This window comes from Trachypithecus francoisi, unplaced genomic scaffold (genome assembly GCF_009764315.1).
Source record: "Trachypithecus francoisi isolate TF-2019V2 unplaced genomic scaffold, Tfra_2.0 Lachesis_group16, whole genome shotgun sequence".
Taxonomy (NCBI): domain Eukaryota; kingdom Metazoa; phylum Chordata; class Mammalia; order Primates; family Cercopithecidae; genus Trachypithecus; species Trachypithecus francoisi.
This window is the reverse complement of record NW_022681461.1, coordinates 21,690,704-21,703,243: the sequence shown is the minus strand read 5'-3', so window position 1 is coordinate 21,703,243 and position 12,540 is coordinate 21,690,704. Positions and strand designations below refer to the sequence as shown.

At 39.8% G+C, this 12,540-nt stretch overlaps 1 protein-coding gene across 3 annotated transcripts in view; it reads left to right on the top strand.

Moving 5' to 3' along the window:
- Positions 1 to 12,540, top strand: part of PCSK5 (proprotein convertase subtilisin/kexin type 5) — a 464,591-nt gene that overhangs the window by 131,765 nt on the left and 320,286 nt on the right. For all 3 annotated transcript variants that reach the window (XM_033237074.1, XM_033237073.1, XM_033237072.1), the window contains exons 4-5: positions 3,614 to 3,757; positions 6,584 to 6,660. In XM_033237074.1, the coding sequence (XP_033092965.1) occupies positions 3,614 to 3,757; positions 6,584 to 6,660 (221 nt within the window). The remainder of the gene's footprint in view (positions 1 to 3,613; positions 3,758 to 6,583; positions 6,661 to 12,540) is intronic.

The window sequence follows — 12,540 nt, the reverse complement described above, 5'->3', positions numbered from 1 at the left end:
GGTAACAATTCCAGACACTCTTCTTTAGGTCCAGCTCTGGCAGAGACCTTCTCACATGGTTGATGATGTATGAGGGAATCACGGCTAATATGTGTTCCTTTTGCCTCTGGGTGCTGCTGTAACATAGATTCCTGGCAAGTAAACAGGGCCTAGTTTAAAGACCATTTCAACTAGGTGGTTAAGGAAATGAACTCATTTTCATCTCTGGTCAGTGTTGGGTGACATCAGTATTTCCCATAGCCTTTGGTCTCTGGATTCTTGAGGTACAGGAAACAACTACGTTAGAAACACATTTGGAAGCCTGGGCCACTTAAAATGTATTAAAAGTCAAAGATCCACATTCAGGGTTTAGGGTTCTAATTTAAATGCCCTCTGACCTTATTACTAACATTTGCAAAAGACACCCTAGGCTTTAACATTCCTTTTTGTCTTCTGTGTTTTAGTGGCTTTCTATGTTAGCTTATCCAAATGAAAGCATCAGTTGGATATTTCTTCTCCTTCACCTCCTACCATGGTGATGTATATAAAGAAAACAAGCAAAAAGGTGGTACAAGAATATTTAATGGTAAAGTCAGATTCAATAGAAGCAGAGGTGGAAGAAAGGAACCTAGTTGCTTCACTTTTAATACACATGTTTTCCGTAGATGGCTGGTTTTCTTCGGTTTTCGTAATTACAATTTCAGGCAGCATCCCTCCACTCCAGGCTGGTTATCCCATTTGTGGGTTACCCATTTCCTGTGCATTTCCTTCCTCCGGCCCACCTCTTGGCCACATTAACATGACTTCATGTCACAATCGATACCGCAGGTGGCCACAGCAGGTTTTGAAAGGAGAATGGAATAAAAACCTGTCAAGGTTGCTTTGTGTTAAATTAAAATATTTGGTGAGGAGAGGCCCAAACTCTTGGCCAGAATGAGGCTTCTGACAAATGGAGGCATTTCAGAAATCTACACTACTTTTTTAATCAATCTTTGTTAACTAAGTGTGAGCTGGCTGTGTATCTTGGAAGAGGTCAGAGCAGTACACGTACTGGAAATAAAGTTGAGAATATACCCTCATTTATGGGATATAATTAGCCAATATTTTTGAAATCCTAGGTCAGACTTAGTTTATTGCATGGTCTTCTAGGGGCTTACAGTCAGGGAGACAAAATTCACACCCAGGATTCAACAGTCAACAACAGTTGGGCAGAATTCACTGAGTCGGTGTTGGATTGCATAGAACAGAGAGAGTGGGGGAGAGAAAGTGTGTGTGGGATGGGGAAGAGGGGGTGGGGTGTATTTTTAAGTTCAGAGAAGGGAAAAACACAAGTAGGCTGAAAAAGGCTATGTGTTAAGAGGTAGGTCCAAAGCTGGGGCCCAAAATCTGAAGGCACGAGAGAGAGAGAATTCGGATTAGTAGAGTAGAATAGTAGAGTGTGTGTGTTCAGGGCCTCAAGTGCCAGAAAGAAGTCAGGAAGGTGGGGGAAAAGATAAAAATGTTCATACAAAATTAGAAGCCCCTATTCTGTAGGAAATCAATGTTGTCTGTCATGAAAACATGGGTGCACCCTTTCTTAGAATGAATCCTTGAAACTGATACTCAAGTGTATTTATAACACTCAACAAAAGGCAGTCTCATTTGGGGAATACATTAATTAACAAATTTATTTTGGAGGCATTGGAAACACCTGTAAGGGATGAGGTTTGGAAAGGAGCTTCCACTTAGGATGTAGTTGGAATAAAAGCTGAGTTGTGGCCTACAACGCCCTGAATGATCTGACGTGCCTCCGCTTCTAACTTTCTGCCTCTGTGCTATTCTCTCCCTCTTCACTAAGCTCCAGCAATACCCATCCTCTGATATGCTGAACTCTTTCCTGCCTTACCATCTTTGCATGTGCTGTGTCCTCTACCAGGACACTTGTCCCTAGGCTCTTGGGCAGACCAACTCCTTCTCACATTTCACATCTGCAGAGACTGGAATCTTTTTTCTGACCATCTCATCTAAAGTGGTGTACTCAGATTCCTCAGCATTCACCATCATATCACAGTGTTTAAAACACAAGGAGCCTTTAAAACACAGGGAGCTCTCTGAATAGTCTTGTTTATTTGGTGGTTTATCTTCTGTGTCTCACCTTTAGGACAGGGACCTCCTCTGCCTTGTGCACAGCCACACCCTAGCATATAAATTCAAACCGGGTAACTGAGGAACATATGCTTCATAATTTCTTAATTATAGTAGGTACTCAGTGAAGTGTGTGTTAAGTGAATCCATAGCAGTGAAGTCCCCATTGTGTTTAGGTCATAGTAAGCTTCTATTCTCCTCCATTCCCGATATGCTGAAGTGTTTGTTACAAAGCAGGAAGAAAGTAATGAATGGGGAAAGATCTGGGGTGGCTCGTGTTGCTATGGAATTATATAGCAGCACAGCTCTTCTCTTTTGTTCCTGTCCCAAATCTTAAGAACCTAGAAAACAACATCACACAGAGGGATATTTCAAAGAGATGGACTTTAAAGGAACAATTGTGTTGGTTAGATGAATGCTCGTAAATTATGTCAGGAAAAGCTGCTGCCTTAATTTGTTTTTCAGTATGTTTGTATGTTGTAGCCATTGCAGAATGAAATTACTATACATAATGAGCTCAGGTTCCATGTTTTACAGCCTGCCCCTCGAAGCCTTCACACACATTGTCCTGTGTAGGGCACCTTTCTGGACTTGGCACTATTCTTCTTTTCCTTCTTGAAGGAATAGTGCTGGATGAATTTGTCTGCTGCCTACAAATTATGGTACAATAGCCATTGTTAATTTAGTGAAAGAAATGTGGACAACCTGTTATTTTTTCTTGCCCATGGGTTTTTCACAGGAGCGCATATCTGGCTACTGTACAGAAGCTGCCTGAGTGGTTCCATTTGTAGCTGGATTGGCTTCTAGGCGCTTGGTTAAGAAATTATAAAGTATATGTTCTTCAGTGACATGTTTTGGATTTATAAATGAAATACTATGATGCCTATTTGTATGTCATTAAAACACGTTAACAATCAAATGATACATCCATTTTTCTGCTGTTGAGATACACTTTATTTATTTTATGCTTTTCCAAAAGACTTAACGGTATCAAAACAGGTCAGAGCTGGTGGCGGAGAGATTTCTGTTTCACTTGCTTTTCCCACATCTTTCTTTCCTGTCTTCCCCTGTTCATGCTGGAGATCTGTGTTTCTACACTAGTAGACAATGTGCCAAATTACTGTTAATTTAATGCATTATCTTAAGAAGTAGAGCCAGGCACAATGGCTCACGCTTATAATCCCAGCACTTTATGGGAGGCTGAGGTGGGAGGATCGCTTGAGGCCGGGAGTTTAAGACCAGCCTCGGCAACGAAGCAAGACCTTGTTTCTGCCCAAAATTTAAAAGTTAGCTGGGCACGGTGGTGTGCATTTGTAGTCTCAGCTACTCAGGAGGCTGAGGTGAGAGGATCCCGTAAGCCCAGGAGTTTGAGGTTACAGTAAGCTCATCACACTACTACACTCCAGCCTGGGCAGTAGAGCAAAAAAGAAAAATAAATAAATAAATAAATAGGTAATTCTTCAATTTCCTCACTATTTAGTAATCTTGCAGCATGCTCTTCTTATTTCAGCACTGCAGTGACAATACGCATCCCTGCCAGTCTGACATGAATATCGAAGGAGCCTGGAAGAGAGGCTACACGGGAAAGAACATTGTGGTCACTATTCTGGATGACGGAATTGAGAGAACCCATCCAGATCTGATGCAAAACTACGTGAGTGTATGCTGTGCTTGGAAGGTCTTTCCTTCTGGGAAACAGGGAAACTCATGTTAGGATTATCAGTAAGGTGGATAGCTACTGAAAAATGTAGCAACATACAATAGGGTATTGTGTTTTGTTTTTCTCTGGTAAAAGATGAGTGCTTTGAATACAGGAAGCATGAACTAACCCTTTCAACTTTCCAGTGACTTTGATGTTCTGACTTACAAAAAGAAAGCAATAAGGTAGCAGAAACCTCACCACCAACACCATCTGCTACCAGCCACATTCGCTGTTCTCAACACGTTATCCAACCAGCCAGGCACTACTCTTTGTTTCTTTTATGGAGAAAAATGTACTTCAAACTTTTCTCCAGTTATCTGCTGGTCTTCTTTCTCTCTCTGCCTCTTCTTTTTTTTTTTTAAAGGATAGTAATGATCAGCCTCCCAGTGGTCTGTAGGAATCAATTCCTTTCTTAAGAAGCAGCCACAAATTCATTTAGTTCTCATTTGAACAAAATGGTTGAGTTGCTGCATCCAAGTGCACCCAGACACACTGTGTCTCTTTACAGAATAGAATTTTAAAGCTAAAAAGGAACTTCAGGTTACTCTCCTCATTTGATAGGAGAATAAATTGTAGCCTGAAGACAGAAGAGAGTTATCCATGGTCAGATAGAAGAACAGAAACCATGGCTGTCTGTGCCCCAGCAGAGATATCCTTCTTGTCACATGCAAAGAAGGTTTTACAGCATGCTGCTCTTCCCCACTGCATATGAATATGTTTGACTAAATACAAATAGCATTCATGTAATTGGGAGTGCAGTCTTTTATCTTTTTCACTTTTCTCCTCTTGAGAAAAAATTCTCTAGCGTTATCTGTGCAATGAGCATGATTGGCGCCCTCTTGGTTCTTCTATATGTTGGACCTGGTGGGGAGTAGAGAAAGCACATTGGGTAACATGTCAAAGACTTGGGTTCCTTCCAATCTGGATTTGTTTAATCACCTTTAAAGGCAAACAAGCAGATACAACTTTGGTTTTGGCGATACTGTTTCTTCATATTGAAATCTTGGCATAGGAAAACTTTGTTTATCATTTTGGTTGGTCCTCTGTTTCGAGCCTCTTTTTCCTTACCAGGAAAATTAGTAAGATACATTAGATACCCTCTGAAGCCTTCGTGCTCTAAAGGACACTAAGCAGGTCTGTAGAGCCTCTTTTGCACAGGAAGCAGGAACTTACCACCTGTATATACAATATATATTTTGCTTGATTTCCCTAAACATTTCAGGCTTTATGTTCTAAAAGTTATTTTCAGAAAGAAGAGCCTTTGATAAAGACAGAAAATCAAGATAGTGTTTACTTTCACTAACATTGAAATTAGGAATAATAATAAAGTATAAGAACATTCAGGCTAGGTGCACTGGCTCATGCCTGTAATTCTAGCATTTTGGGAGGCTGCGGCAGGAGGATTGCTTGAGCTCAGTAGTTTGAGACCCGCCTGGAAAACAGCGAGACCTTACCTCTAATAAAAGTAAAAAAAATGCGGAGAAAGAAAGAGAGAGACCAAGCCAGTCAACAGACCACCAGAACTGAAAATAAGCCAGATTATACTCCAGAGAAGGGGTCCCAATAACACCACATTATTCCAGGCTAGAAGGTGGAAGCAGCCCATTTTTCATTTGATAGTAAGATATGTTTCTTATAGCCAACTAACCTAAATAGAAAGAAACTTCTGCCAAATTATTCTAGTGACCTTATACACTTGTGGTCTTAATCTCTTGTATTCCCTCTGAGCACTTCTTTTCCCTCCTTATATTCTTGTATCTTTCTAAAAGTTAAAAAAAAAATAGCTGGGCGTGGTGGCACCTGCCTATAGTCTCACCTACTCAGGAGCTGAGGCGGGAAGATTGCTTGAGCGTAGGAGATCAAGGGTGCAGTGAGCCCAGCCATGATCACACCTCTGCGCTCCAGCCTGGGTGACAGAGGAAGACCTTATTTCAATTAGTCAATCAATCAAAGAAAATTCAAAGCATGTTAAATTAGGCTGGCTACAGTGACATAAATTTGATAAATGGTAACAGTCTAGTAATTTTTTTTCAGTATTGCAGATATTTTTCACAATCATTTTTAAAAGCAAACAAGCAAATCCAACTTTGGTTTTGGAGATACTATTTCCTTATTTTGAAATCTTAATGTAGGAAAACTGTTCATCATTTTGGTTGGTCCAAAAGCCAATGGGTATTAGTAGAATGTCTATATCATGGACTCCTTTATAGTAGATACAATATCCAGTTTGTATCTAAGACGAGGGTTGTCTAATAGCGGTCCCAAGATACCTGACATAATAAAGATCTGAGATTGATTGTTAATTGGCTTGCCAATGATACGTGAATGATTTTTGTCTTCTGAAATCTATATTATGATAAGGAAGTCGCAAGCTCAAGAAATCAATAAAGAGTAGGGAGAGAGTCTATGGAGAATAAATCACTTTGTGCCTAGGTAGTCAAGGAGAGAAAAGGTAGTAATGAGGATGTCTTTGAAAGATATACATTTCATGAACTGGGTCATTCTAGGTATGAGGGGGAAAAGTGCTGGCAAGAATGAACCAGGCAATTCTTTCGTCTGTGTAGAGTTCTTCTTCACCTTATGGGGGAAAAATACAGCACTAATTACCACTGAATGAGCACTCCCTCCCTAAGGCCTGACACCACTGAACCGTGAGCGTATTAGTTAACCTAATTACTTTCTGGCAGAAATGTATTTAAAAATGCATGAGCCTGTGGGTCAATGGCTAATTAATGAATGTCCATTTCCTTTCCCTTGCTCTCTCCTCTGTGGCTATAGGATGCTCTGGCAAGTTGCGATGTGAATGGGAATGACTTGGACCCAATGCCTCGTTATGATGCAAGCAACGAGAACAAGTAAGGCCCAAGTGAGGGGTGGCTGTCATGTGGCTGGCAAGGAGCTTTGTTTTCTGCTCATGCTGAGGGAAGTATTTTCTTCAAAATCCTTGATAACATATATGTAAAGGTAAACTGAGGCTGGAGCCAAACCGGGAACGAAGACACAAGGCAAATGGCAGTGAGAATAGCCTTTTATTAGGGCTTGCGGGCGAGGTTCCTTGGTCCAAAGGCGTGGGCCGAGGAAGTCGTGCTGAGGGAGGAGGATAGGGGCTTCTTAATAGCCTGAGAGGTAGGAAAGCTGGTTGTGCAAACAGGGCCTGGGGGGTCTTGAAACTACTAGGGCAGGAGTTGAGTAAGGGTCATGAGGAAGGGGTCTTTGGAAACTGTCAACTGAAACTGCTGTTTACGAACTTGTGGAATGCAGGTGAGCTGCAGGTCATGGGGGAGTGTGGTTGCCCAGCCGGAACTCTGACGCATGTAAGTCTGCGGGTGTATACAAGGGTGAAGGGAGTCTTTAACAAAAGGCCTGCTACGCCGGGTAACGCCGCCATGTTAGGTCTAGATTCCTGCCTAACAATGTAATTCTTAATTTGCTCCAAGATAAAGAAGTGTCTTTCCACTGAAGCCTCTGAGTAAGAAAAAAGGGATGCTCCATATAGAAAGAATGGTTGCAGAGAGAGCCCTGGGGAATGGCTCAGCATTTCCAAATCTTGAGACTGGAACTAAGAGATGACCCCTCACATGGTAATTGCCCTGTGACCCATTTGTTTAGGGCCAGAGGTGGTGAAGGGAGAGGCCAAGCGAAGTACCTCCCAAAAGAATTCTTTGTTCTGTTAAATTCAACACATGATTGAATACTGCATTTGAGGTCCCCACCTGAGAGTTTATTTTACTTCTCCTTTGCTCCTCTCTCCTCTGTAGTTATTGTGTTTTTCACTAATATACCTGAATACCTGGAAGGATTATCGCCAATTGAAGAAGGCATTACCTTTCTTATTCTCCCCCCGCCCAGGCAAGAGGCACAGAAACCTGGTTAACCACAGTTACGCTTTCTGTTTACTGCCGTGGTTTTTAGTGAATGCAAATCAACATTCACATCCATTTGATAACAGAATATTTTAACATTCCGCAGGCAAGTAAGAGAGAATGGTTTTTCTTGCTTACATAATGACCCAGATTCCTTACATTATTAGTAGATATTTCTAATCTCTAAATCACATTAATTAACTTTTTTCCCTTTTACTATGAAGCTCCTCAGGATAATGCTGTAATTTAGATACTTTCATGTGCATTTTTATTTACATGTTTTATTTACATTACATACACAGAAGTTGCAAAGAGAACTGTTTAGCCCATTTATTTTGTTATTTCTAATCTGCTTTTTTCTTTAGGGAAAAATTTCTCAACTAGGTTTATTTGATTAAGTCAGTAAGTTTAGATAAAACCATATGACCTAGAAAATTATCACTGTACCTATGTGGTTTTTCTTTACTGTCTGAAAAGAAAGCTTAACAAAATAACTGTAGAAACATGCTGCTGGTTGACATGAACAACCAAGTAAATCTTCTAGATCAGATTCAGTGGTGAAAGCATTAATACACAAATTGCTATAGGTAGAATTTTCCAGAACTTCCAAGCAAACAGAGAGACCTATGTTAAACTGGATAGTTTTCTTTCAGATTTACTGTGACTGCCCAGTGGGTTCACCTTGTCCACAGCCTAGACAGAGCCAATTTATCAAGACAGGGGAATTGCAATGGAGAAAGAGTAATTCACACAGATCTGCCTGTGCTGGAGACCAGAGTTTTATTATTACTCAAATCAGCCTCCACCAAGCATATGGGAATCTGAGTTTTTAAAGATAATTTGGTGGGTAGGGACTTAGGAAGTGGGGAGTGCTGATTCGTCAGGTTGGAGATGGAATCACAGGGGGCTGAAGTGAGGTTTTCTTGCCATCTTCTGTTCCTGGGTGGGATGGCAGAAATGGTTGAGCCAGATTATCAGTCTGGGTGGTGTCAGCTGATCCATCAAGTGCAGGGTCTGCAAAATACCTCAAGCATTGAATCTTAGGTTTTACAACAGTGATGTTATCCCCAGGAGCAATTTGGGGAGTTTCACACTGTCAGAGCCAGAGGCTGCATGACCCCTAAACTGTCATTTCTAGTCTTGTAGCTAAATTGTTAGTCCTGCAAAGGCAGACTGGTCCCCAGCCAAGAAGGGAGTCTTTTCAGGAGAGGGCTATTATCAGTTTTGTTTCAGGGTTAAACCATGAACTGAATTTCTTCCCAAATTTAGTTTGGCCTACACCCAGGAATCAACAAGGACAGCTTAAAGGTTAGAAGCAAGATGGAGAAGTCGGTTGGGTCTGATCTCTTTCACTGTTCATAATTTTCTCAGTTATAATTTTTGCAAAGTTGATTCCAGTCCCTCCCTTTGGATTTCATAGCACCTTATTCTTAAAGTGTGGCCTATGAAAATGGGAAAAGGCCATCGATTACTCTGACTTCTTCTTGCTGATAGGGGCATAGTGGGGTAAGTGTTGACCCCAAGGTGAGAGGAGTGGAACTGCTTTGCTGCTGTCTGAGCTATCTGACTGTACTCACGCAGGCCAGGCTGGGGTTCCAAGATTTTCATGACAAAGATGTTAGTATTCTCATCTATAGTTTTAGTACAGCATTTAAGCAGACAGTGTACATAAGGTAAACAATGAGTTTTAGGATAAAGAGTGCAATTCCCAGTTTTAAAAGTAAAGATTTGAAAGCATTAGTTTGGGGACTTAAAGTCCACCAAAAATTTAGGATTTAGTTTAAATTGAAGAAAAATAAAAATGAAATCTCAAAAACAACTAACAACAGATATACTGTAGTTTTGGGAACATAATTTTTCTCTTTCCAGTCCTTATTTTTATTAAAACAAATCATGATAGGACTGATTTATTTGCAAATAAACTTTAGTTTTTTTATGCTTGGCCTGATTATTTGCATAAGGTGCAGCAAGAGTAATTATTTTGTACGTAGGCTTGTAAAATTGGCTTTGATGGAACTGTGTTCCATAAGGAATCTCACATAAGCATTTTTTAAAGCCAAGCCCAGCCATGGGTTTTTACCCTCCAGTACCTGTCAGTTGGGTAAATTTCTGTCCTCTTGAGGTCCCAAGGTAACTTAGGGCTCCTGGGCCTGTCAGAAAGTGACATTCTTTACTTACCACAGGTCAGGCACCCTGTAAAGGAACTATGTAGGCAAGGTTTGAGGCAAGTTTTCCTAAGGGGCTAGTATTGACTTTACAAGTCAAGTTTGATTCCTTAAAGGAAAGCATGCCATTCCAGTCAAAGCCTTGGTAAAATAACCAGTTTCTTCAACTGTGTCCTGTTCAAAAGAAAACATTCTTATTACACTTATGCAAATAACTGTATTGCCATAAGTTAAGAATACTCACAAATAGTTTCTAAATTCTGGAGAAATTAGGTAGAGAGAATCAAATATGCTCTAAATTTTGTCCACAGGAGTATACTTTACTCAATTGTTAAAAGCTGGAAATAGCTCAAAAGAAAAGTGTTTTTGTCTCTGAAAAACAAAAAGGATCAGCAACACTTAAGCAAAAAAAAAAAAAAAAATCTAAAATATTTACTTCAGTTTTCTGTTAGTTCAGTCCATTTAGTTAACTCCTGTTCTGCTGGATATTCATAAACATTTTAGCTCTCTGTGAGAGTCCTGAAAGTTTTTTTTTTTTTCCTTTATTCTAATGTCATAATCTCCAAAGTTATCAGAAACTTGCATTCAAGAGCACCTATTAAAGTTTTATAGCCGATTATAAAACCATCTTCTAAAGAGGACCAAATCAAGACAACAGTTATCTATGGATGACAAAAATATTTTAGGGAAGCCACAGTCAAAGACACAATTGACAAGGAAATTTGTTAGCTCTGTGACACACGATAATTCAACATACCAATTATAATTATTACTGATGACATGTATTGAGACATACCAGAATTATAGGAATCTTACACAATTTTGTAACACATACTAATAACAAATTTATATGAGTATAACCAAAAGAAAGTTAAAAACCATTTTATACTTAACAGTGTTTCCTGCATGATTTTAATACATTAAGTAAGCCGAATATGTGTTGTAGTCTGGATTATAATGTCTATATGTAAAGATAATTCTTTGAATATTTGCTTTGATGGCTTTTTATAGTCTATCCTTTTAAAACTGTTTTTTTTTTTTTTTTCTTTTTCCTAAGGATTTCTTTTAAACTTGGCCACTTCCCAAGACCCTTGTTCAAGAAGAATCATGACAGTCATGCTCATCTTGGGTATTCTAGTGTGTCCCGCTTTGACCCATCCTAAGCACTGGCCATGGTTCATTGAGTGCAGTGGGGGATTGATTATTGGAGGACACAGACATTGTTCCTAATATGTGCTTAGGTTTGCCATCCTGACAGTGAAATTTGGAATTTTCACAGGTATAACTCCCTACCTCTGTTTTATGGAAGTCAGCAGTGCCCTGAGGGTATAGATGTACCGTTAGCTCCTCTCAGTAGTTCTGCCTGATTTTTTTTTTTTCCCCAGCTGACCAAGAGCATGTAGTCAGGCATTTAGGATTAAAATACCCTCTTTGCTCATTAGACCGTAATAATGGATATGATCAGTGGATCTATCTTTAAGCATGGATCCACAGGTAAATAACTCTGTTTGGATAGCGGTCACCTAGAGTTAGGAAATGAGTAGCTTTGTAGTATGGAGGAGTTGACTTTTAGCCTTGGCTCTCCTTGATTATCTTGTGGTCTTTTGAGCTAACAACTCTGAGCTTTCAGTACTTTCTAAAAAGTCTCTAGAATGGGCATAATAATACTTCCTTCTAGGCTGGGCACAGTGGCTCACACTTATATCCCAGTACTTTGGGATGCCAAGGCAGGAGGATCACTTGAGTCCAGGAGATTGAGACCAGCCTGGGCAACATAGGGAGACCCTGTTTCTACTAAATAAATAAATAAATAGCCAGGTGTGATGGCACGCAGCAGTGGTCCCAGATACTAGGGAGGCTGAGGTGGAAGGATTGCTTGAGCCTAGGAGGTCAAGGTTGCAGTGAGCCAAGATTGTGCCACTGCACTCCAGCCTGGGTGACAGAGTGCGACCCTGTCTCATAAAATAATAATAATAATAAAATAAAATAAATACCTCTAAAGATTATCAATAAAATGTGTAAAATACCAAGTTTACTACATAATAGATACTACATAATTACAGCTGTTATTGTTGTAATTGTGTGTTCTATTCATATATCTAATTATTGATAACTAGGTAAAAATTACAGTTATCTCGAAATATGTGTGCTTATGAACACTTCAAATTTAAATTAAGATTTAGGGTTTATTTCCAGGGTTAGAAGTTGAGACAGGTTTGTCTGCTTCCTTGGGGCTGGGAGTTGTGACTCTTCCGTCTACAGTAAGTCTTTTTATTTAATTCCATTTTCCCATCTCCCTTGGTAAAACGTGAGTCCTTGAATTTGATATAAAATAGTGAGGGTGAGGAATTTGTAATTATCATCAGAATAAGGAAGTTGAGGCATGTGCTATGCAAATGCCACCTCACTGTACAATCAGACCAGTAGACTTCAGAACATATTTGGAATTATGTCATACTTGCCTGCATTTGTTTATTCATTCAAGCAGTATTCATTAAGACACTGCTTGGCAAGTGGCTCTATGCTAAATACCTAGGGAATCAATGATGAAATAATATAGATTATTAATGGGCTGAATTGGGAGAAACTTTAGTAAGAAACTCTAACGCCTGAAGGGTTTTTAGTACTAATAGAGGATCTAGCCTCAAAACTATGCAAATTGTCTTAGACTTGCATGATTACATGTCTAGTGCCAAGGCTTTGGAGT